The sequence below is a fragment of the Simochromis diagramma genome, unplaced genomic scaffold, assembly GCF_900408965.1.
Source record: "Simochromis diagramma unplaced genomic scaffold, fSimDia1.1 OVJJ01000602.1, whole genome shotgun sequence".
NCBI lineage: Eukaryota > Metazoa > Chordata > Actinopteri > Cichliformes > Cichlidae > Simochromis > Simochromis diagramma.
This window is the reverse complement of record NW_024387040.1, coordinates 6,374,781-6,400,067: the sequence shown is the minus strand read 5'-3', so window position 1 is coordinate 6,400,067 and position 25,287 is coordinate 6,374,781. Positions and strand designations below refer to the sequence as shown.

The window sequence follows — 25,287 nt, the reverse complement described above, 5'->3', positions numbered from 1 at the left end:
CTTCAATGTTAGATTGAAAAATAAATAAAAACATATCGAAGTCCAAACTCATTTACAAAAAAAAAATATAATAATAATAATAATTTTACACCAACATGCCTAAGCCTACAATAATGTACCACATTGTCTAACAGATTTACAAGACTCTCTCCGTAAGTGGACCTGTGGGCCGTCAGGGCGTGTAGGCACCGAGCCAACCGCTCTGAACAAGTGATGTTTGAAAATATATTCTTTTTATATGCCTGGAAATTAGCACGTCTTCACGGTTAGCACATTTTCCTTCCGATGTGGTTAAAATGCGTCTCTTGATTCTGGATTTCTGTTTTGTGGCTCATCCCCTTCACGCCCCCCCCCCCCCCCCCCCCTCCAAAACAAGGGTACCAGTGGTCCTAAACAGGCACATGGGCACCAAAGCCAAACCGCGTTTTTAATTGTTAAGCTTGTGGAAATGTGTTTCTGTCTCTGCTGGTGTGTGTGTGTGTGTGTGTGTGTGTGTGTGTGTGTGTGTGTGTGTGTGTGTGTGTGTGTGTGTGTGTGTGAGCTTGAGCCGGGTTAAAAAGCGTCCCTCGGTTCTGGGTTTCTGTAAGGTGGTTCGTCTGCGGGGTCGGGTGTAGAGTGCCCGCTGGGTGGTGTTTGGGCGCCGCTGGCACCTGAGCTGTGACAGACGTACCACTCGCTTAAATTCGCGGGCTGGGAGGCTCCCACCGGCTCTGACAACACCGAGGAGCCGCCTGGTTCCCGGCCCAAGTCTGAGGAAGGGGAGACCAGGGAGGGAGTGGACGACTCATAGCCCGAGCTAGGCGGAGGGGACTTGCAGTGCACCTTCATGTGTTTCCTCAGGGAGCTGGGGTGTGTGTAGGACTTATCGCAGCCTCTCACTTTGCAGTTGTAGGGCTTATCGCTGGTGTGAACGTGCGAGTGCTTTTTCCGGTCACTGCTGTTGGCGAAGCGTCTGTCGCAGCCGTCAAATTCACATTTGAAGGGTTTCTCACCTGTTTTTGTGAGACAAGATAAAACACAAATAAGCAAATGAAAGAGTTAAAATGTGAACACGTGATACTCACCCTGAGGCACTAAGCTGCCTTTTCATTAACATACTTTTTCTCCCTACATGTCTTCACTTTTATATGAAATGTACAAACAACCTGGTTAAGTGTAACATATGAGAGCACGAGCTGAAAATGAACTATGAACTGTATGAATAGAGCCAAAAATATGTAAAAGTGTGCCAGCTTTTATTATTTCATGTTTATCTTTATAATGCCATTTGATTTTATTTTGGGCATTTACACCCCCCTCCTCCCACTTGCACTATGAAAACAAAAGTTTGCCCGCCTGGACAGCTCCCAGTCTGGTGTAAACATGAGGGCTGAACCCCTACTGTCCTGGGTCTATACCTGGTGTATGCATCCATCAAGGCATCAGTCAAAACAGACAAGCTACGAGCACAGACGTAGCAGGCCTGTAATACCGGCTCAAAATAATGATGAATCAAAGCACTGCCACCGCCAGGCTTCACCTACTGTGCGATAACGCAGTCTGTGTGTAATTTGAATCCTGCAAACGGTTGTGGACTGGCTCTAATTTTGCGTTTTAATAACAAGTATTTCTACCTGATTATGACAAGGCAAAAAAAAAAAAAAAGACAATCTGAATAAATTACACGGAAATCATCCACTGCTGATTTTTCTCCCCCGATTAAAGCTTTTGAGAATATGTAATTGCCTCTGTCTAATTACACTTGCGGGCTGAATATCAATTTGACCTTCAGCTGTTGGGTTGAGAGAGCCAATCAAGGATATTAGTGTAGTACAAGAAACCGTCGAGGAGCAGACCCCAGGGGCAGCCCCAGTCATAACTACACTTTCGGATAGGTTTTAAACATGATACCAAGGACCAGGCCCCTTGGGAGTCAACACACAGAAATAATTTAGCAGATTTGTACTTAGGTAATGTGAGCAAATTATATGAATAATACATAGGGTGCAGAAATGAAACAGAGGGATATTGCCATGTAGCCACCGATAAAAAAAAGAAGGGCAAAAGTAATTGTATTAATTTACAAGTCTGACTCGACATTGTCAGGCCTCTTTTCCCTCCTAGTTCCACAGCACGTCACTGGGTGGCAAGCAGCCATGTTGCACCAGTATTTGTTTTTGCAGTTAAATCAGAGATGCTTTAAGCTGCATTGCATGCACACCCATCATTATGCAGGTAGTCAGTCAGCTGTGCAAACCTGCCTGTTAGTAAACTGTTTCAGCCGTCTCCACTTGTAAACTTGTTGCTTGAGCTAAAGGGTACACAGGCTTAATCGTCCAAAAAGCACGTTTTCTGTATGAACCGGTTACTTTCAGATTGATGAAACACACAGCTACACGTAGCTTACATGATTTTGAAATAACAGCGACAAAAAATGAAACACAATAATAATAATATTACTACTAAAAATAATACTAATAACAGATGAAGTGGGTGGCCAAGGCAAAAATAAAAACATCATCTCCACATCATCATCATCATAACCATTATATCAGTTGCTAAAAGTGAAGATGCACCTTTCCAGCTTTGCTGCCAGTCATGTCTGGCAGGACATGCACTGAACTAAACAGGACCTGACGTGGGCCTCAGTCTTTGTGCTGTGGTGTAAACAAGAGGTTGAACCGTCAAACGCCTGAGCGAGCTGTACCATAATCCCCAAACCCAACCTTTGTGAAACTTGCGAGCACTGATGCAACTCATAACAAACAGGTGGCCAGTAGCTGTTGCGTCCTGCTGTATAGGCTATCGAGCAGCAGCGCGGACTGATTAATTGCCACAGGTCATGAAAGTGCATTATAATGCGTAAAGTTGCGTAAAATAAAATTACAATAAATAAATAATGGAAAATTATCCACAAAAAAATCACTTCACTTGCAAGTAGAAAGCGTGCAAACCCCACAGCTGAATTTTAAAATGCGACTTGATAGCTCTATTTTACGATTTACAGTGCATTTCCAACAATCACAGCATTTCCTTCTATGAATATTAAGCCACTGACCTGTGTGCGTCCTTTTGTGAATCTTTAGATTTTCGGATCTTGCGAACACTTTCCCACAACCAGGGAACGGACACGGAAACGGTTTCTCCCCGGTGTGCACTCGAATGTGATTTACAAGTTTGTATTTTGCTTTAAACGGTTTGCCTTCCCTGGGACACTCTTCCCAAAAACATATATGGTTCGCTTGCTCTGGTCCTCCAACGTGCTCTACCGTCACATGCGTTACGAGTTCGTGCATGGTGCTGTAAGTTTTGGAGCAAAGTTTCTTCGGCGAGTGCTCCGGCTCCAGCCACTTGCAAATCAGCTCTTGCTTTATCGGCTGCCTCATGTAGCGGAAAAAGGCACCGGCTCCGTGGTGGTGGTGAGCGCTAAGATTCATGTTCAGATTCAGACCACCGTAGCCATGCAAAGGCGAGGCAGAGAACGGATCAGCCCTGGAGCCTGCCACTTGACTCAAGTGATCAGACCTAACATACATTTCTCCAGGTAGTCCTAACCTTATTTGTCCATTCAGTGTTTGGCCACCCGGTGATCCGCTAGAAGGCTGCTCGTGGTGGAGTCCGGAGAAGAGGGTATGGTTCCCAGCGTCAGGGTGATGACCATAGTGTCCGGGATAGCTACCTGTTGTTGAGACAAACATTCCGTGGTGAGAGGCTGAACCAGCAGTCTGGTCAGTCAGTACTGGCATGGCTTGAGCTGTCAGATCTCTCCGGATGAGGAAATCCCTACCTGCAGATAAAGCCTGGGCCGTGTGAGACATAGAATAGGGGACCGATGTCGCCTGAACCGGGCCAAAAGCTCCCGTTTGACTGGAGACCACTTCACTGTGGCCTGCCATATGATGATTGTGGTGGTGGTGATGGTGGTGGGGATAATGATGGGCTGGGCTGATTTTGAGGGCCGCGGAGTGCCCCATGTGTTCTGGCCCGAATGGACTCGGCCCCAGGCGGGGTTCCGCAGTAATCTCCCCAGGGTGCGAGTGAGCCATTGAGTGTGGATGGCTGCTGAACCCCGGGAAGCCTGTCACGCTCTGAGGGGTATGGTGGTGATGATGGTGATGGTGGTGAGCCCCTGCCAAGTCAACTAATCTCAGCGCCGTGTTCCGTTTGGAAAACGTAGGGTCCATCACGGGGCTTCCCAAAGCATCCACGCTCATTACTTCCTAATTTTAGAATAACTTGACAGCAGGCAAAATAATAATGATGATGACAAATATATTTTAATCGCAATGAAAAAATAAAGAAAAAAAACTTTATAAAGTTAAGTCTATCTGCAGACTACATGGAATCCCATTCGGTTGAGAGGCAGCAGCAGGACGCTTTGATACTGAATAGAGATTCATGGTAGGCGCTGCAGCCCGTGGAGCTAAACAATCACCCTGCGCTCTAATTGGTCAGAGCTCTGTGATTGACGTCACCAGTGACAGTTTCCAACGTGAAGAAAAATGTCTTAGTGACAGCGAGCAGCTACCGCGCATGCGCAGTGCCTCGGGCAACGCTCAGGAAAAAAAGGAATAGTTGTTATGCAAAGGTTATTGTACAATAAAAGTCCTAAAAAGTTGATCCCGATATACAGTCGCCTCTCTTTTGTTGCGGCTCACAAAGGCTGTGAGGCTATGAAATAGCAATTTCCCCACTTTGATTATGTCCTTACAAAACAGACTGCTCCGCGAAGAGTGTACATATTGTCGCTGTAAAAGTTGTAAGGATCATAAATAATGCAGTGATATCTTTATTTTGCACTGCAGCGTATCAAGGGCAGCTTTACGCACAAATTACGCGTAAGTTTACGCACGTAAACGATCGATGTCAGCGGAGAAAAACTTGTGCAAAGGACAACTCCACGTGGTAGTTTTAAATAGTCCGGAGTACATACCATTAATATGCGCTTTGATAAATGCACATATTTACATATCCAGCCGTTTGCCCTTCAGCGGATACTACAGAGCTGACTCCGTGCTCTGCCTGGTGGGATCCGTGTGAGTAGGATGTGTGAATAGGGCGAGCTGCGGCCATTGTCCCGAGGAAAAAAATGTAATGGACGGGACCTGTTGTTATGATCCGGGGTAATTTTGCTTTAGACCCAGGACGGTAGCAGATGAGGGTCACAGAAGGTGGTGCCGTCGCAGACTTAAGTTCAAAATAAATCGTTTCTGTAGCCCACTGTAAGTACCGATACAAGCTTATCCTGCAAAGGATAAAACTAACCGTGATTATTTTTCTATCTTTGTTTGAATGCCTAACAGAAAGACAGTAATAGCAACAAATCGTAACAAAACGCCGTGCGGTTGTATAAATTATCCTCCACTAAGACTGGTATTTTTTTCTACACGGACTTTGTCTTTTTTAAACCGTCAGCAGACTAAAAGAAATCAAATGGTTAGTTATTACAATGCTGACTAATTTGTTTATATAGCTTCACACGGACTATAATTTTCAGCATGGTTGACTTTTTCGGTGAAACAATCTTGCATGCCGACACTGCAATAATTGTCTTGCAATATCATAACTGTGGAAGTTGTATTAGATTTTTTTTCTCTTGTGACGCTGCCATTACTTTGACTTTTCCTTATTTGTTTTTTACATTTTGGGAGTATGCGTTATATACACCAATTCGACATGTGCGGCTCATTTTGACTGAAGTTTTTTCATCTCTGTTTGCAGGGGAAAAAAAGATAACTGTGACTTTGTGAAATCCATAAAGTAGTGGTCAATCTGATGTCAGATACGAGGTGTTTTAATAGGTGCTGTTTGTCTTCTATGTGGTTCGTAATTTGTAGAGTCAAGTCTAAAACCCCAAATTATTTTCAGAGTCGCTCGTCAGCATTTCCGTTAATGAGAAAAACAAGTGCACACAATCTGAACTTGTGTTTAAGGGTGACTGAATTCATCATTCTTAGATGTAGTAATTAAAATAAAGCAATTAACCAAATATTAAGTGACTTTTAATCAGCTACCATTTTTTGATAAGAGAAAATCAGTTGCAAACCTGTATTACTCTAGGTTATTTCTATGGATTGACTTGTCAAAACCTTTGCTGACAGCGTCATATCCAGCACATTAGAAACTGAGTCAATATTTTGAGACGTGACGGATCCAAAAGATGTTTATTAAATGGCCTTTACGCATGTGGCTCATGAGGCTCACAGCTGCAGCCTTCAGAGGCATCACAGCACCAGCGTAATGCAAAACTTTGAAGTGCTATTTCTGGTCCAAGTTGTGCATGCACTCACTCACTCTTGGAGACAAGTAAGCTAGGGAGCTGTACGAGATCCCAAACCAAAAAGCTGAATAATGCAGCGAGGTCTCATAAAACGTCGCATTTGCTCCTTTGGCTTTCACTTTAAACCCTCAAATAGCTTCTGCTAACAATTTCAATTCTGCACATGTAGTATCATAGCCGATTATTGGCCGTTTCATTAGGATAGCCTATAGCTTTTGCGCATTAAAACTAAATATGTTCAATTCATTTTGAGGCACACGGGGAACTTTGAGTGCGTTGCAGTGTCAGGTACTACTGCAACAACTCTAATTTATCTTTGCATGTTTCAATTTTGTATACAATACTCTCAGCTTATCAATGATATGCCATTCTTACCGTTTCCCACCTGTTGAAATATCCCTCCAAAATTTTGTATAGCAGAATATGGGGACACCTAAAAGGAAAAAAAAGGTCGGATCAAGTCGTAGTTCTACTTGTTAAATTGAGAACAACAAAACTTCCTCTCTTTCCTTGGTCTCCTAAGGCTGACTAGGAGAATGGTTTGTAGAAGCCAGTCTAGTAGCCAAGAAGATATTTTAATGGTTTGTATGGCACGTCTGTGCGTGTGGCTTTGAACTCTAGCAGCCGGAGGTTCCTGCAGAGAGCGCCGCAAATCCCACTTGATAACTTCGACAACCCACAACGTTTTACACACAGGTTATGCATTGCTGGTCTGCTAAAAAAAAAATAAAATAAAATAGAGTGAGTCGCGCAAGCTCAGCCAAACCGTGATGGATACATTAGGTATAGTTGTAGATCCAAGTTAAATACTGGCCTATATATTCAAGGTAACCTTTGTGAACGCGGGGTGCTGGTGAGCATGATGTGGAAATCTAAAGCACAGATGTTCCACTGGTGTGCGCTTCAGTGGACGCCGAAACACAGTGTTGAAGTGAAACAGAGCTACAAAACTCGGAGTGCGCACAAGAGGAAGAAAACAAAATGTTGTATGAACCCATTTGAAGTGAAACAGATAAAATGATAATCCCCTGCCTTTCGAGAGAGTGATGACCACAAATGAACTTCAAATAGCGGTTCCCCTAAGTTTTCCGAATGAAACACATCTAAACCGTGTCTCTCTATACCTGTACCTGGCACACGTGATGATGGGTCCAGGTTAGAACTCTGTCAGGTTTCATGATCTCCTGAATGCTGTCCCACGTGCAATAAATAAGAGAAGTGTCAGATAATAATCATCGAAAGCAGACAAACAGATTGACGCATCTGTCAGCCTGAGCGCTTAACTGTACAAAACGTTGCCAATTACACAAACAAAAAAAGGGCGTGCTTGGTAATCTGATGGCCATGGCAACAAAGGCAACGTTTGGTTTGTAACCCTTCTGCACTCCGTGGCTGCAAAACGGGCTTCGACTTACTTTCTACGAGGCCAATTGTTGTCTTGTGTTTCCCAACTTTTGTTTTGCTGTTATTCAGCCCTTTAACCAAATTCACAGTCAGCATTCTCACAATATCTGGGATTGATGATGCAAAGAGGCCAATAGAAGTGAGGGCCCTGCACCGTGGATTGTTATTTGGTGAGTGGATGTTATTGGGGGGAAAGGGGCTCCGCCAATGAACGAGAAGCTCCGGAGCCACGTGACTACCCCCCTCCTCTCCCATTCATCAGGGCTGGACTGTGTTGTCTTTTCAATTCATTTATCTGCAGGAATGATTGCGACTATCAGTCTAGAGCTCACCGCCTGACTGAGGAGGTGAAAGTTGCGCCACAGGAAGATAAACCGCAAAAGACAATATTGCATGTATACACGATTTTGCGTGTGCATCGGATGAGCGGTATAGGGGGATTCCTCGCGTCTTAAAAAGTAAACAGAAATTCGGTGGATTTGAGAGTTTGCTCAGTGTAGAGGTCCAAGAGATACAGAGAGGGGGAGGAAGAATATCTGCGCGTGGTTTTTTGATTTCTGCTCTCAGTCGTCTCAGCGAGTCTAGACTGAAGATGCTCCTGGACGCAGGACCGCAGTATCCCACCATAGGAGTCACTACTTTCGGCTCCTCACGGCATCACTCAACAGGCGAAGTCACAGAGAGAGAAGTAGCGTTGGGGATAAATCCGTTCGCGGATGGGATGGGCGCCTTCAAAATAAACCACAGCTCCCACGATATTGGCTCCGGACAGACGGCGTTTTCTTCCCAGGCGCCCGGCTACGCAGCAGCTGCCTTGGGACACCATCACCACCCGACCCACGTTGGCTCTTACTCCACGGCGGCTTTCAACTCCACCAGGGACTTTCTCTTCAGAAATCGGGGTTTTGGGGATGCCACCGGGGCGCAGCACAGTCTGTTTGCCTCCGGAAGTTTCGCAGGGCCACATGGACACTCAGATGCAGCCGGGCACCTGCTCTTCCCAGGGCTCCACGAGCAAGCAGCAAGCCATGCCTCTTCCAACGTGGTCAACAGCCAGATGCGACTGGGCTTCTCGGGGGACATGTACGGACGGGCCGACCAGTATGGCCACGTTACGAGCCCCAGGTCTGACCACTATGCGTCAACCCAGCTGCACGGCTATGGCCCCATGAACATGAATATGGCTGCACATCACGGAGCAGGGGCCTTCTTTCGATACATGAGGCAGCCGATCAAACAAGAGCTTATCTGCAAGTGGATCGAACCGGAGCAGCTGACGAATCCCAAAAAGTCGTGCAACAAAACTTTTAGCACGATGCACGAGCTTGTGACCCATCTAACGGTGGAGCATGTGGGAGGACCAGAGCAGACGAACCACATTTGCTTCTGGGAGGACTGCTCCAGAGAAGGAAAGCCATTCAAAGCCAAATACAAACTTGTAAATCATATCAGAGTACACACCGGTGAAAAGCCCTTTCCGTGTCCGTTCCCCGGCTGTGGCAAAGTATTTGCTCGATCGGAAAATCTAAAAATACACAAAAGGACTCACACCGGTAAGATCCGCACAGATTGACCGTTTTTTTTTTCTTAGTGCCAAAATCAGTGCTGAGAATGCCTCATCCAAAATATGCATGCAATCAGGATTATTATTTATAAGGCAGCTGCAGTATCTTCACTGACATTTGACTCAGTGCAGCTGTCGACAGAAAATATTTTATAGGCTTTTCTTTTTGCTTCCCCAGATTTTCTATTTTCTATTACATTTAAAATAATATTTTAATTCAAATTGTTTTATTTATGCACATCTAAATGAGCTGATTCAAATGTATTTACAGTAGATAATTATTGCAAGGCAATCCAATCCAAATGACTATTTAAAAAAAAATATAAAATTTTACTCTGGTTACTGTTTTGCATCTTCAATTATATAAAGTCAAAATAAAATGTGTAATAATAATGTTAAAGCCCCATCGGTGTCAAACACTATATTGTTATTTTTCTTGCTTCGTTTAGGTGAGAAGCCTTTTAAATGTGAGTTTGAAGGCTGCGACAGGCGGTTTGCAAACAGCAGTGACCGCAAGAAACACATGCACGTCCACACATCGGACAAGCCCTATCTCTGCAAAATGTGCGACAAGTCATACACACACCCCAGCTCCCTCCGAAAACACATGAAGGTAAAACCCGTTTTATTATTATTATTATTGTATTTTTTTGTATTCCTGCAATGTTTACCTGTGTGCAAGTGCAATTCACAGACTGGTTTATTTTTTGCTGCTTTCAATGTGTGACTGGAAACCAGGATACAAAATATTTCTTTATTTGTATGATTTTATTCTAACAGGATGTCCCAGTTTTCCCCCCCTCCTTTTTTTCCTTCAGTGTAGTAACAGAAACACAAGTTAATTTGTCTTGACACTTTCTTTCTTTAACCGACAAATCAGATTAAGATCTTAATGGGAATAATTATGTTTTGGGTATGCTTTTTTTGTTTCTTTTTTTTGGTGTGTTTTTTTAGAATTCTGCACATGTCCCCCAACAGTCAGATTAGGACTTTTAATTTGTTTTGATGAGGTTCTTATGTTCTGTGTTTGATCAAAAACAAAACGAAAACAAAAACCCCCACGGTGCACCACGATTCTCAAAACACGTTTCTCATTACTCGCAGGTCCACGAATCCAACAATGCAGGATCGCAGCCATCTCCAGCGGCCAGTTCAGGGTACGAGTCGTCGACACCTCCCACCATAGTATCACCGTCCACAGAGAACCAGAGCAGCAGCTCCATATCACCAGCAGCCTCAGCAGTACACCACACAACCAGCCACAGCACGCTGTCGTCAAATTTCAATGAATGGTACGTGTAAATATTTTTGAAAAAGAAAAAGAAAGCAAGGGGAAAAAAGACTGCAGAAATAAAGAAATAAATAAAACTGCTTGGAATCAAAGACTTTATCAAGTCAGCCAGTGAAACGAGGACTGAAAAAAACACGGGAGGCCCAAACGATCAATAAAAGGCTGCCTTAATGTCAGTGAAAGAGAATGCATGGACATAAAGGAGGCAAGGACAGCCACCTACTTAAACTTTTCCCCCCTAAATATTTCTTTGAGTCTTTATTTTTACTGAGAGACTGCTCAAAAAAAAAAAAAGGAAGAAGAGAGAGATCTCAAAAAGCATGCTATCTGCGGGTAGAGGCCTGAATTTTTGTACATAAGGATTTCACCAAGTTGAAAAAAATGTAATATTTTATTTTGTAAATAGTTCTATCACAGTTTAAGGGAATTTGTGAAAAATGTGGTCCCTAGATATATGGAAAAATGAGATGGTTTTAAGAATACTGCGATGAATAGACTTCATTGAAAAGAATGTTATAGTTGTGTACCAAATGTGAATTATTCAGTATTACTACAGTCTACACGTCGACTTAACCGACTCTTAGTATTAATGTGCTTTTGTAGCCTATTCAGTGCAACATTTTCGTCCAAGGTCCAGTTTGAGTAGCACAGTATCATTGTTGTTATTTAATGTCATGTCGATAAATCGTGTAGTGAAAGCCTGAAATTCCGTGTCAATCTGTTTATGTAGTGATAATTATAAAATCTCTGTCAATTGCTTTGTCTGAAAGGAAGTATTATGTAAGTAGCTCAATTTTCCATATTTATCCGCATGTAAAGGACCGGTAACATGTTAGAAATGATCGGTATTTATGGAGAAATGCGCTCGTATGTAAAATTTAGTTTACAAAAACAACAAAAAAAATGTTTGGATACATTTCGTACTATATTAAAGGATTAAAAAAATACAAGAATGCAATGCGTTGGAGGTTATTGGTTTCATTAGTGTTTGAGGTTGATCTCAACATGAGTGCTGTGTTAAACTAATGGGTTCTTTTTATAGGATGCATCACCAAAACAGACCCCCTTTTTTCCACCACGATAATCCATTTAGTACAGTTCCGATGGAAGAATAATTGCATGGTTAGTTGCACAAATAATTTTAACTCTTTATGTGTGTGCGTATATGTGTGTGGGTGTGTGTGTGGGGGGGTGCTTTTGCAGTAGGCGCGTATGTGTGTGTTTGTGTGTGTATATAGATATATATACGTGTGTGAGGCACCAGCTCATTCTGAACGTAAAGGTTTGCCGTGTTTTAAACACGCTGTCACAACTTTTCCTGCCAGTCGATAATAAGTAAATTCACTCCCCAGTCTGCATCTTCTGTTTATCCAAAATTAACATCCAACACTTTGCCCTCCAGTAATGTGCAAATTAAATCGATTAATCACGGCGGTTGTTCCTCGGTGTAAAACCGGATTTTTTCCCCCCCTCTTGCCTTACTTAATTGTTCGGGAATCTAATTTTCCAATCTAATTTTTCTTTCCTGCGTTTTGTCGGATTTCATAGATTTAGGGAGAGTTGGTGTATTAGTCTGGCCCCTCATTGTTCCTGGCTGCAGCTTGCTTGACCGCCCCATTAGGCAGAGATCACATCAGCAGCCGCCACTGATCATGGTTAACACTGGCAGTGTGTGCACGGAGCCACGATCTGTCAGTCTGCACCCTCGTAAAGGCTTGTCGCACAAGCCCGAAAAGAGCCACACAGCAAATTTAACGTCCCAAAAGAAAAAAAAATGTACACATAGCAGCAGAGGAAACGCGTGCGTGTGCTCGTGCATGCTCGTCTATAGCGGCAAAAAATAAATAAATAAAACTAAAATAAAAAAAAACCTAAAAACGACTCCCACCATCTTAGATGATTTGTTGAAATGTATTGAAATGTATTCATATTTTCTTTTCACGGACTATTAGATTTGGAGATAAATGAAGGATGGTAATAAAATGACTTTTTCGACTCTATTTAACACTATCTATCTGGTCCCAGTGCAGATGCTGCTCTCGTGCACCGCTATGGGGGTGAAAAAAAAATAAAATAAAGACGCACTCCACGCCCGTGCAGTGAATTCGTTTGCAGCTTTATAGAAAAATGTTCACATGCAACTTGAAATATAAATAGTTTAAAGTGGATGTGTTAAAACTGGCTCCTGTGGTTTTCTGGGCTGGCAGATAGTCCACACGTGCATTTTATTTAAATATAAAGTTGATGCCAAATTGACAAATGTTTGAGATAAAAGCTCAATTCGGCAAAAAAAACAAAACAAAAAAACAGTTTATTTATCATTTGAGGGAAAGTCTTTAAATGTGAAATTATGTTTCGAGTCCAGACTAATAATGATGGAAAATGCTCTTCGTGGAATGGATTTAAACTCAGACTGGATCCATAGTTTTTGCCTGCTAATGGCCACAGACTTGAGTTCATACTTTAGCCACGTTGTTTTTTAATTTCCCTGCAGATGCTTTTAGCAAATAGTGAAACTAAAACCTTTAAGTCTTACAAAAAAAAAAAGGAAACGAGAAAACAAACGTTAGCTCTTTGCCCTGCCAACACAACCCAATCCAAAAAGCAGGGGACTTTACTACTTAATTCTGACTTCGTGGTTCTGTCGTATTACTTTACACTGAACCTGCACACGGTGTCGAAAATGAGATGCTCGTAAAAGAAGAGTCGACGAGAGGCTGGAGGCGACTTCCATCAGGCTATAGGGCTGATGGTGACTCCAGATCAAATAGGAGCGCGGGGGGAAAAACATCCACTTTAAATGTATCTACGCTCAAGTCTGGAAATGACAAACAGATATCGGGAAAGCGCAGGCGCCAGCATCATGAATATTTATTACCAGCACTTGTGGCCAGTAAACCGAGCCTGACGTTTGTGTTACCAAGGTAGACACGCTGCAGCTTATGTGCGCATCAAAAATCAGACAGATTCAACCTTTCTTACTTTTGTTTTCTGCTTTTTGAAAATGCACGTGCAGTATATGGAAATAGGCTTTCATTAAAAAAAAAAAAAACGAACAAAAAAAACCCCACTTGCAACTCTTTCCCTCCCATTTTGTAAGTTGTGGCTGCTCTTAATGACTTGTTTGGACCTTACTTTTTCCCTTTTTTGTGAGATCACCCCCCTTTTAAAAAAAAAAATCAGACGCTCTGATAAATGCTGCTTATGCAGAAACTTTGCACTGACACGTGGAGTATAGCCCAAGATTAGAAAAAAACTATAATCCACGCTCCTTGATGGATGAGGTGCCCATGCTTTTGCCAGCGCTCTGATGTGCATGCCCAGCTGCCGTCACTCAATGAGAACTAAATCAATGAGTTAAACATTTGCAGTGGGGTTTAACTATTAGGTTTCCGGCGGAGGCTTACACGTGATATCCATTTTTAAGTGATAAGGGAGTTGAAAAACTTGGGAGCCTACGCCCCGAGTTTGAAAGTCGTGAAATAACTTGCAAACCCGTTATCCCAGAGTCCTCATCTGGCGGGCTTAAGGGTTCTAATACAAAAAGGTCAAATTCAAGTCAAGGCCACTTTGGTTTATTGGCATGCAGACATTTCGAAACGCCTCCAAGAAACCCTGTCTTATTTGCAGCCATAAAACGACTCCAGTGCCAGAGCCTGGGTAATGGAGCAATCCATCCCACACTGAACATCTAAGTTTGCATAGAAAGACAATCCAGACGCTGATTTACAGAAAAATTACAGCATGTTATTTTTAATCTTCATGCATATTCAGTGACTGGACGTCATTTATATCGTTTTATTTTCGTGCCCCTTTGAAATTTGACTGTTTAATTAATTAATATTTTTTTTTTGTTATTGATATTCTCATAGTTATTCCTATTCTTATTCGCTTTAGACACCACTTAACTCTAAGAGAAAGGTGTAAATATTTCATTTCACATAGATTTGTGGCATTATCGTCCCAAAACAAAATTTTAAACGCATTTAAAATTTAAAAAGAAAAAAAAGTCAACTATCAGAATTTCGCTAAAAGCTGAAATTTGATTGGTTTGGTGGATTTGATTGGGATACTGATTCCCTGTTGGAAACTCTCGCTAAATCCTCGTTTCTTATAAACAGCAGCTCTTACAAGTACTTAAAGTCGAGCTTCCACATGTGTAATCTGCTGGGACCAACGCTGCACTGGAGCAGCTCGCCGTTTTGTCCGTGACAGGCAGAGGAAATCTGTCTTTACAAATGGAATGTCCAGCTGTTGTGAAATAATGCCATTTTCTAGACAAAAAACCCAAAACAATACAAAAAAAAAAAAACAACAACAACACAAATTTGTATCCCCCCCTTTCCTTTTGTCTAGTTGATGTTTGTCTGCCTTGTGATAATCCAGACTGTAGCTAGTATAGTTCACAGCTTTTTTATTTAACCACATCGCTGATTGGAACATTAATCTCCGCTTTGCCACCCCGGTCTTCATGCCGGGGTTGGGGAAGGGTTCGTTATAGTGAAACATAGGCTCACCGTGACCCCTATTGCATCAGTTGTGATGTCTGACATGCTATTAAGTTTAGACCATGCAGGAGATTTGTGGAGGCGCTGACACGGTGTTGTCGCGTCCCCTTTGACGTGCTGCTAAATGAGGCCACCCCAATTAGCGCTTTGCGGCAGGGTGAGACTGCAGCACACCTCAGCCTTCAGGAGAAGAAAAAAAAACAAATAGTCACCGTCTGATGCCTGTTTTTTCCTGTAAAAAGTCAATGCGCTCCATTCGCACATGCGCAGCTCTAACAGTGGGCTGTTTAGTTGGCCATTGTGGATTTTTGGTGGTGCTCAAGGGCACTCTGGTGGTTAGCGGTTAAACAGATCTGCAAATGTACAAACTTCCGGTTCCAAAACATCTGTTTTTAACCCTTTAACCCCTGAGTCCCAGAATCAGATAAAGGGCAGTTTCACCTTTAATTTGTTCGTCTTATATTTATAGCATCTTTACAGCGACTTTTCTCTTAATTCGAAACACAGCCATTTATAAATCCCCTCAAACAAGTTTCCGTTGCTGACATCACTGCATGCTCTTGTTTACATTTGGACCACGTGAGTGCAGCCTATGACATTCATCAACCATAATAAAATAAGCTCGTGTTTTGATTTTATGCGGCTGAAGTCAAACCATGCATATGGTACATCACTGCACTGTTCAGTGGAGAGGCATTCTCACTTACAGAGCAGCTTGTCAACATCTGCTTATCTGATGAGTCTGATAATGACTCTTTATTTCACAGTGTGGATTGGCCAGCCAGAGATAATCAGTGACAGGTTTCTCCCGACCCACTGCACATCACAGTGTTGGTGCGAGAATGCATCATAAGCTGGCCTGGAAAGAAAACATGGCTGAAATCATACCACTCCGAGGACTTAATAGTTTCTTGAAACATAAAACCTGATACGAACAGATGTTTGGGTTTCATCCTGCTGCATGCTCTTTTGTATTCCCAAGGCTTTAACAATGAGTCCAAATTAACCTATTAGCTATCATCCCGAGAACATGGCATGTGGTGTCCTACTGTTAACTGGTAACGGAATGAATCTCTTTGTTGCCATTTGCACATTTGGGGATTAGGATGGAGTCCCATCGTGTAGGTTCTGAACATAATGTACACAAATTATCTGTCATATCACAGGTTTGTTGTAGAAATAGGATTTTCTAATCTTTCAAACAATTTCTTAACATGTTTTTTTTTACCTTTTCCAAAACTCATGTGTGCTTATTGCAAGTGAAAGGTCACAATGCATATTTTCAGAGTCTTTACATGGCAAGCAAAGTAACAGAAGCTCGTGCTACAAATGGCAGTCATAATTTATCAAGAACACAAAGATCAAATTCTAAAAATTAAATATCAAGCAGCATTTGTGCTCATTAACACCATCTCGGCGAATCTAGCAATCACCCTACCCTCTGCACAACCACTTAATCTTTGGGTTGCCTGAAATTCATTGTCGTTTTCCTGTTGGGCTGCTGCCTAAACCCTTCAAATATTTTTCAGAGACAAGGGGCAATAAATATAAGTTGTTTTGCTTGCCTGGTGTTTTGAGTGCAGATATTTTAAATAAAAATGGATTTCTTTTTTTTCTTCCCCTCGTGAGTAAATCATTCCAAAGGGGGAAAAAAATGTGTGTGCAATGAAACAAACTGGAATCATAATTCCTATGGTTAGTTGGCTTGTGCATGTAGAAATGCTGGTATTTCCAATGCTATGTTAATATCGACTGTGTGTGTGTTTTTTTTTCTGCTTCTTCTTCAAACATTTGGTGCTTTGTAATTGTTCTGGCTCACTGTTGTTCAGTTTGATTCTGATAATGGAAGGACATCCATCATTAGAGTCCAGTGCACACTGTGGCTGTATATGTGTTTGCCATGAGAGCGTGTGCATCTGTAGACATTTTGCATTCATTATTATTCAAGCGTTTCTGACATCAAGCCTATTCAGAATGGCATAAAAATGCAGCAGTGTCGTCAAGCCAAAACCCTTATCCCTGCATTAAAATGTTGCCACTCTCAGGAAACGCAGAAAGATAAAAACATATTCTCGCTGACCTTAACAAAGACATGTAAGCCGTTCTGGTATCGTCTTGTTGCCACTGTGCAGAAGGTATCAACAGAACAATGCGGTGTAACAGCAGATTAACAGCATCCTGCTGAAAGGTACTGATTGATGCAACACATCAGTCCTATTCCACCCCTCAGCACTGCATTCATTTATAATTATAGTAGCAACACAGAAAGAGAGTGATTAAAAGTAAAATTTGGCAAACAAAAATGTGGTATGTAAGGTATCATCATAACAGTGCGCTTGGCAGGGAATATTTTTCACCAGCTGCCTCAGCAGGACACAGGTGGAAATGAAACTTGACTGGTGATGGGAGCCAAGAAAGACCTGGAAGCTGAATGTGTCTGTCTGTGTGGGAGTGTTTGTATGACTGTGCACACACATACACACACACACACACACACACCAAGTGGTGAACTGAAGAACGCAGGATATTAGCTGTCTAACGCTGTCAGAAGACAGAGAAAGTGGGCTGCACTGTCTGTGAGAAGGAATCCAGAGAACAGGCAACATGCTACACATTTCTGAGACACATGATCGGACTTGGAAACAAAAAGAGCTCGATTTAATAAAACTATGTGAGCAATAGCAAGCCTGTTTAAAATTAAATGCAATGTTTTAGTGAAAAAAAAAAAAGATGTTCAGTGAGATGTGCCAAATTCTTTCCCACAGTTCTTCCAATAAAGGCCCAAACTGTGTGCAGCATCTGGTGCCCGCAGGTTCTCGCAGTTCGATTTTATGTCTATGACTCTGATGTTCCATCATGTCACAGTTAACCGACTGATGCAATGTGGTTTAGGTGTGAATAGTCTAAAATCTGCGATGTACGGTGTCACGCTGCTTGCTGAAGCTGTGGTGACCTCTGCACTATTATGACAGGGATGTGAAGAAATGGCGAGAATGCACAGTGTTGAATGCATCCAAAGCTTCTGTAATCATTTTAAGTTGGCATGCAGAGCTTAGCATACAAAAAGCCAGCCACTGAAAGGTAATACAATCAACATGTAACTAAAAACACAATGTAATGCGTGAAGAGAAGGTTGACTAAAGGGTTTTTCTGTGAAACATCAAAGCTAAAAGCTTGCTTTTATTTTTATGACTCCAGGCATAAAAGGATCCGAAAAACAAACACAGTTCTCTCTTTGTTTGGAGCAGCACAGCTCAGCCACACTTTCCAGCTCGAGTTACGTTATTGTCTTACATAAACATGGTGGCAGGCAAGAAATCCGTCTATATCTAACTGAGTGACAGACCGCTTGACAGGTGCAACTGTGATAATTCAATTTATCGGCTAATAATAATTTCTAAATAAAATGTTACACATCATAAGGCACGTGTATCCCATTTATTCCAATTCGGTGTTGCTCACTCATGGTTTGATTGATAATGATTGGCCCAAATTTGCGTGGTCCAGGTGTTTGCCGTTTATTATTTTTCCACCCCCTCCAATTAATCACTAATTGGTCTTTCCACCTGCAACGGAAAATATACCACAACTGTGGCCAAAAACCTCACACTGCCACTTTCTGGAGGAAAATGTACTGAAATATTTATTGGTAAACACAAAAGGTTTTAATTTAAGGAGAAAATATAAAAACAGCAATACTTCTTATGACTTTATTTGTGCAGAATTTGCATTTGTTTTTATTTTTGCTCATCATGACATCACGTTTAAAGATTCTGATATTTTGAGAACAACTAGCGACTGCTTCTGATTTTAATGTTTACAGTGTCAGGATAATTCTGTCTTGGCTGAGGTAAGGTCATTGTGTTACAAATAGAATCATATTTGTATTTTATGTCTGCATATAGAAACTGTTCATTGTCAGAATCAAATTGGTTTTATATATGTTGCATTAATAAAGTTTTCTTTTTTTAAAATCACAAAATGTGTCACAGTGAGAATGCAATGTAGCGTGTTTGCAGTAACCTTGACTTGCCTAGATGCTTTCTATCCCATATCAAGGCTACCTGTATTGCTTGAAGACCACGTAGACTTCTGCCTTACACAGGTACGGCAAAAACCACTCCAGTGAAAGGGCAAATAAAATGTTAGCACTCACGAAAGGTCAAGTCCCCTCCGCGAGATCAAGTTCTGAAAAACAGCTAAGCTTTAAACGACTGACAACATCTAAATTTCTACATGAAAGTTCTGGAGCTGAGAGGAAAGCGGCATCACAGCTACATGCAAGCCCACATCAGAGCAAAAATGCTTGTATTGCACAAGTAATGGTGCATTGTGGCTTTGTGGCTTACTGGGAACTTTTCAGCAGTCTTTACAACTCAAAAATGAATGTTCAGACATTGCATGTACCACAAATGCTCAAGATGGATCCTCCACAGGAATGTGACAGTCCAGATGGCAATATCTTAATGCTTTTTATTACAGCTATTTAATGTTGTATATTGATATAAAAAAGATGGCTTGGGTCCATTGTGAGTGTCTGTTTACGCACACCAAAGCAAACAGCACGGACAGCGTTTACGTGTCATATTCATCACATGACTTGTCTGTAACCACTTCTTCTTCTTTCTTTTTTTTTAATGTATGACAGCCCCCTGCTCTGCATCCACACACAGCTATTAGTTATAAAGCCATGCACAGCAGTGGCTTGTGTCTAATGGAGAAGTGTTGATAAGTCCTTTAAAAAAAGCATCCGGCTGAACTTCTCGCTAAAGGTTGTTTCCAAACTTATGTGATGTAAGTATCCATCTGTCATCGCTTCACAGAAAAATTGGAGCCCCGTCATCAAACAGATAAATGGCTGCATGTTGCTACCTAATGGTGAGTGCAGTGATTGTTTGAAAGCAGCCATTTCTGCAAATCATTTTAATATGTATATATATATATATATATATATATATATATATACATATATATATATATATATTTATTTTATTTTAAATCACTCCTTATTTTGTTTGGATCTTCTTCTCTGAAAATAATTGGCTTACACTTAAAACCACAATCTGTAATTGAGTGTCACTGTGGAGACTATTGATGCACCACTGGCGTTGTTTATGTTGTTATTTTATTTTATTTTATTTTTATGTGATTTAACTTTCTTTCAATATAACAAAATTAGGGGCTGGATGACGTGTTAAGCCGCAGTGAAACTTTCACAATTTTTTGTTGCTACAAGTTTTGTAGCAAGATAAATCATTTGTTGGCTCATGACTGAATATTTAATCCAAACCATTAAAGATCAGGTTCTATTTCCATGAAAGCATCCAGGTCATAATACCTTGTAATATTGAACTGATTATTAAAAAAAGTATGAAGTACAAGGAGAGTGAATACAAAAAGCACTTAGCCGCCTTCCTTTTTTCCCTCCTCTTTGTGCTTTGCACAGGAAGAGAGATTGAATTGGGATTAGAGTCCATAAAAATACATCTTTAAAATACTGTTAGCTTCAAGTACTGTAAGTTAATTATAACCGAAGGGAATGTGGGGAGGATTAGTGTTTTGATCCCTAGCCCTGTTAAACAAAACGGTGACGTACTGTAAGGTTTGAACAGTTTATCCCACTGGGTTACAGGTCGATTCTCTGTGCAAGTACACTGCAGCTTTTGTTCAAGAGCTGAGAACATATCACATATCTGTTTTCTTGAATGGCAAGTGTTAAATTAATATTGCAGAGGATAAAGAAAAAAGGCTAGACTTTTATAATTAAAATTCACCTTTGACGTAAAACTAAAAGGATGAATTGAGTTTAATGTTTTGACATGCGATAAGTCACACAAAAGGGATATTTAGGATTATTTGCATGTTTGTTTTCGGGGACCTATGACTGATGATCCATGGCTGACTGTAAATAAATTTCAAGTTACATCACTTGGTGGCTTTGCACTGCCTCTGCCACAACCCAACTCAACCATGGCTGCGTGTAGCGTTTCAGTAAATCACTCATTCCTGACACGTTTGCTGATGGTGTTTGACTCTCAAACATCCATTAGAAAACTTTTTTTTTCTTAAAGCATATGTCTGAGAACATCCAAAATTAAATAATCCGTCGTATTTTCCACTTCTTAAAAGTGTTTTCCCCTTTGTCTGCAATTAAGTTTATTCAAGTTGAGTATTGTTGCATGTGCAGATGGTTTGGGGAAGCATCAATCTCTGTCAGCAGTGTAATAATGCAGACATTCCATACTGGGACACTTCATGAGCAGAGGAGGCTCGTGAGAGGGGGAGTTCCCTAAATCAAATAAAGGCTTGTGTTCTGGCTGAAGTCTGAGAACCAGCACCCCAGTGAGGATGCAGTGGGAATGAAATTATACGCAGCCCCATGGTTACACTTGTCTGCATTTTTATATATTACAGATCTACAAATGTTGTTACGGTTTATCAAATAAATGTGCCTGTAACATGTAATAAAATGTTCATCTGTGCGCCGTGAAGCTCTGATCTTGTTTAAGAATCGTAATCATAACGTATATAGATAACAGATGATTTCACTTTTAACACATAGAGCTTCTTGAACTCATACAGACCTCTTATCCTGGTCAAATGTTCCCTGAATATGTCATAAGAATTTTATGCAATACGAACACTGAGGGAAAAAAAGGTGTTTTAAGTTTCACAAATCTTGCAAATCTTAGCCAAGCTGGTCTCACAAGCATTAAGATACATCTCGATTTATTCCATTTAAAGAGCTTTCTGGCATCTATCTCTTACAGCGATCTTTCATCCATCTGAACATGGACTCCAAAGCCATAAAATGTTGGCAGCACTTCTGATTTAACTCCCAGTACCTCCCTTGACTTTCTGTCCTGGCTTGATGTTGACATCACATGTAGAAAATTCTTGGGCACACACTGGAATAACACATGGAAAGTACTGGGGGCTGTAGGGAGACACGGGATGGAGAATGATAAGACTGGATGCCCTTCATCTTTCTCTCTGAATACAGGGCTAAGTCAATTTTACTCTCAGCGTGAGATTTTCTCCAGCCCAAGTTTTGAGTAAATCCAATCAGCTGTCCACAGGATTGAGATGTAGCATGTCACTGATGACAGAGTTTGCTGTATTGCTGAGATGCAGTCTAGCATTTCCAATAAGACAGTGCCCTATAAGCTCATCCTCAAGTAATAATTATCATTTAATAGGAATTATGCTTTAAGACTTTATGTAAATCAGCTACAGTTTTCTTTCAGTCTACACGGTTTGCTTTCCTAGAATAAAAAACTGTCTCACAGCTGGTTATAAATTTCCATTTTGTATACCATTAATATTCCAGCACAATGAAATAAATCAAATTATACCAAACCGTTCAGCAAAATATCAGAACACCGAGCCAACAACGCAAACTTAAAGTCGTCTGAGACGCATTTAAATTGAATTCAGTTACACTTAAAAAAAAAAAAGATATTTATGGGTCCTCTTTCATGTTGTGTGGCGACCAGAGAAATAAGCTCTGAGTTCAGCATGGCATTGCTTGAGTGCTTTGGCATAGGAGCATAGCATGAAATCCCTCAGTCTGCCAGGTGCGAGCTCCCAAATTATACTTTCCCCAAATGCGCATCAACAGTTTTGTAAGGCGGACGGTACAGTGCAATTCTACACTCAACAGTACTACTGTTCCAGGAAGACAGAGCACACATACATCACATATGCACAAAGCCCACCCCACACGCTTTACTCAACTTTCTTTTTTTTTTGAGCACCTTCCCATCTCCACTCTCCTCTCTCATTTCCTTCTTTTTCTTTCTTTTTTTTTTTTTTTTTGGATTGGCTTGAGTCCATGCTCATTAGCATGTCCCATTATCTTTTGGAATATTCAGGGGAATGTTTCCAGTTGCTGCCATTCCAATTATTCTAATATACAACATGGTTCATGACTTTCAAGTTTCTGGAAGTGCTTCAGCTTTTTGTCAAGGTCCTCAGTCACACGTGAGGGCTGTAGATTTTTCAAGGGCATCTGTTCCAAGCTGGCCCAGAAGAGAGACAACACGGCAAAGGGGGAGAGGGGGGAGACTCGGAGCAAGCTGGAATGATCCACCTAGAATTTGTTGAATCAAATCCTTGCACCTGGATATAATTGTCTTGCTGCTGTGCTGGGAGTTGCTACTGCCACAGTGAGACCAAATTAGTGGCCTGAAAATGGCGACCTGTCAAGGCACGGGGCCTCACCTGGTATCATATTTTACCAAGACAAAACACTTTCCTTGCATTGCTAGTTAATGGTTATTTTGTTTATAAGTTTGGATAAACACAATTCTGATTTTTCTTCTCTTTTTTTTTAAGATCCACCCTTAGATGAAGTGCATAAAATCAAGCTGCGCAGCATCGAGCAACACAACACAGCGTCACAGCTTCTCAAAGTGCTAAATGAATCATTTACATGTGCACAAAATCAAATGCAAATGGTGCTTTGTAGTATTTAAATCCCCTTTTCTTTGTCTCGATTGAAGTTCTTTTTTTTTTTTTTTAGGTTTATGTGCCTTTTAGAGAAAAGATCTATTGTTCAGCTCAGATTAGCCAACATCTGGTTCGATGGTGAACCAACGCACATGTATCATCTCTCTAGTTCACCATATGGATGCATGATAAACAAAGGATTTACATAAATACACTATCATTTAAGAAATTAAGAGAGTAATAGCATATCAGACTGTTGCCGCCACACTCTAATCACTTCTTGCTCAAGGTCAAGGGATTCATTTCATTTGTATTCGTTCAAATCAATAACTTAGGCACACTATTACATGTGCAAACTCACTTAAGTGCGACTGCCTTGGGTCAGCCTGAAGCCTCGCTGACTGTGTGAAGGGAATAGAATTACATCTTCCTAACTAAATTATGCAGTTTACTGAGATGGCAAGGATAAAGAATTACAACCATGGGGGGTCTGGACAATAACTACTAACACTGATGAATCTCATGGATAACACCAGGCCCAAGCATTCCTCTAAGAATATTAATAGTACATCCTCTATTTATATCCCTGCATAAATTCTAACTGTATATGAAGTTTATGGTATTCATTTTCCACTGTGACAAATTAATATTGTTCGATTACAAAAAAAAGCTTCATGTGCATTTTTTAATTTCATTTTTAATCTTGGCAAGTTTTCGACTAAAGAAAAAAGACACCATTTATTACAGTTTACATTATAATCTGGGGATCTCATCGTTTAAGTCTTGTGCAAATAAAAGATTGCAAAAGGCTTTAAGCTAATTTTGATTCTAGCATACTGTAATTAAAATCAGACTTGAAATTAAAAATGGTTCTGGTATTTAGTTTTATGGATTGGAGCAGAGAAAGCATTTTACATTGTGCTTCTTTGATTCGTCAGTCAAATTGTATTTTGGCTTGGACCTGGCACGGTTTTAAAGCAATGTGGTCGGAGCTTAGTTATGTGCCTAATGGTTGCAGGGTGAAACGATACAAGCAGTGTAGTAGCATCGCGGCTATGCTCTATGAAAGATGTGCTGTTGAGGCTCAAAGACGAACGTTAAAGATAAAAATACAAATCTTAAAATGATGTTTCAACCAGTTTAAAGACATTTTAGTCAGCTCATTGAACTTCAGTGTGTGCCCTCTAGTTAAAAACATTCCCAGAACCATTTACTGTACCATGAAAACAAGACTTTTCTGTAGTGCATGGAAAATACGCATCCAGTCGGCTCATTTACACGCGACAAAAGAGGTTTTTTGAGGAAGTGATTGCTAAATCTGGAGTAATCCATCACAGTTTGTCTGTCCCTGCACCTGCACGGTGAGGCAAATCCTCAGGGCATTGGGGCTATAGACAGTGTGGTTCATAGTCTAATGGTTGGATCAGCTGGCAGGTGTGCCCCAGAAGTTTTTCTGCCACCTGCACGCTGGACAGTCCATAAATGGTATAACTGTTGTATTGCTTAGCTGGACAGAGAGCTGCACCTGAGCCAGAATGGATTAAATACTTAATGGTTTGATGTTCTTCTGCTAGAGAGAGAAAATAGCCTTTCCAAGCCTCACATGGTACTTGATAAAGATGCAATAACATGAGGAAAATAGCTATAGTAAATCAATTTGTCACCCTGCATTTCATTTTTTGTTTTAAGAGTTGACTTCAGTATGGCTGGCGACAAGGAGCTTGATAACATCTGGAACAAATGGATGGCCAAAACAGGAACAGCAGAATGCATAAACGTGTGTTGAGACACAAAGGATTTCACAATAGTC

The 25,287-nt window shown here is 41.1% G+C and overlaps 2 protein-coding genes across 3 annotated transcripts; one reads left to right on the top strand and one right to left on the bottom strand.

Moving 5' to 3' along the window:
* Nucleotides 1–237: 237 nt before the first annotated feature.
* zic4 (zic family member 4) lies at nucleotides 238–4,902 on the bottom strand. Of its 2 annotated transcripts, XM_040043893.1 has the most exons (3): nucleotides 3,767–4,902; nucleotides 3,038–3,658; nucleotides 238–992 (listed from the first exon to the last, which is right to left on the bottom strand). In XM_040043893.1, exons 1-3 carry the CDS (start codon nucleotides 4,191–4,193, stop codon nucleotides 553–555), a joined length of 1,488 nt encoding a protein of 495 aa, XP_039899827.1. In that variant the 5' UTR covers nucleotides 4,194–4,902; the 3' UTR covers nucleotides 238–552. The 2 variants fall into 2 exon arrangements, with proteins under 2 accessions (XP_039899827.1, XP_039899826.1); XM_040043892.1 differs by having other exon boundaries at nucleotides 3,038–4,899.
* A 2,164-nt stretch (nucleotides 4,903–7,066) lies between these two features.
* zic1 (zic family member 1 (odd-paired homolog, Drosophila)) lies at nucleotides 7,067–16,376 on the top strand. The gene is made up of 3 exons (XM_040043894.1): nucleotides 7,067–9,216; nucleotides 9,677–9,840; nucleotides 10,332–16,376. Exons 1-3 carry the CDS (start codon nucleotides 8,256–8,258, stop codon nucleotides 10,527–10,529), a joined length of 1,323 nt encoding a protein of 440 aa, XP_039899828.1. The 5' UTR covers nucleotides 7,067–8,255; the 3' UTR covers nucleotides 10,530–16,376.
* The last annotated feature ends 8,911 nt before the right edge of the window (nucleotides 16,377–25,287 follow it).

Coding starts and splice junctions, on each gene's coding strand:
- zic4 (XM_040043892.1), bottom strand. CDS start 4,193: ATGAGCGTGGATGCTTTGGGAAGCCCCGTGATGGACCCTACGTTTTCC. Junction 993..3,037: donor TCACAAAAGGACGCACACAG/GTCAGTGGCTTA, acceptor TCACAAAAACAG/GTGAGAAACCCTTCAAATGT.
- zic1 (XM_040043894.1), top strand. CDS start 8,256: ATGCTCCTGGACGCAGGACCGCAGTATCCCACCATAGGAGTCACTACT. Junction 9,217..9,676: donor ACACAAAAGGACTCACACCG/GTAAGATCCGCA, acceptor TGCTTCGTTTAG/GTGAGAAGCCTTTTAAATGT. Junction 9,841..10,331: donor CCCTCCGAAAACACATGAAG/GTAAAACCCGTT, acceptor CATTACTCGCAG/GTCCACGAATCCAACAATGC.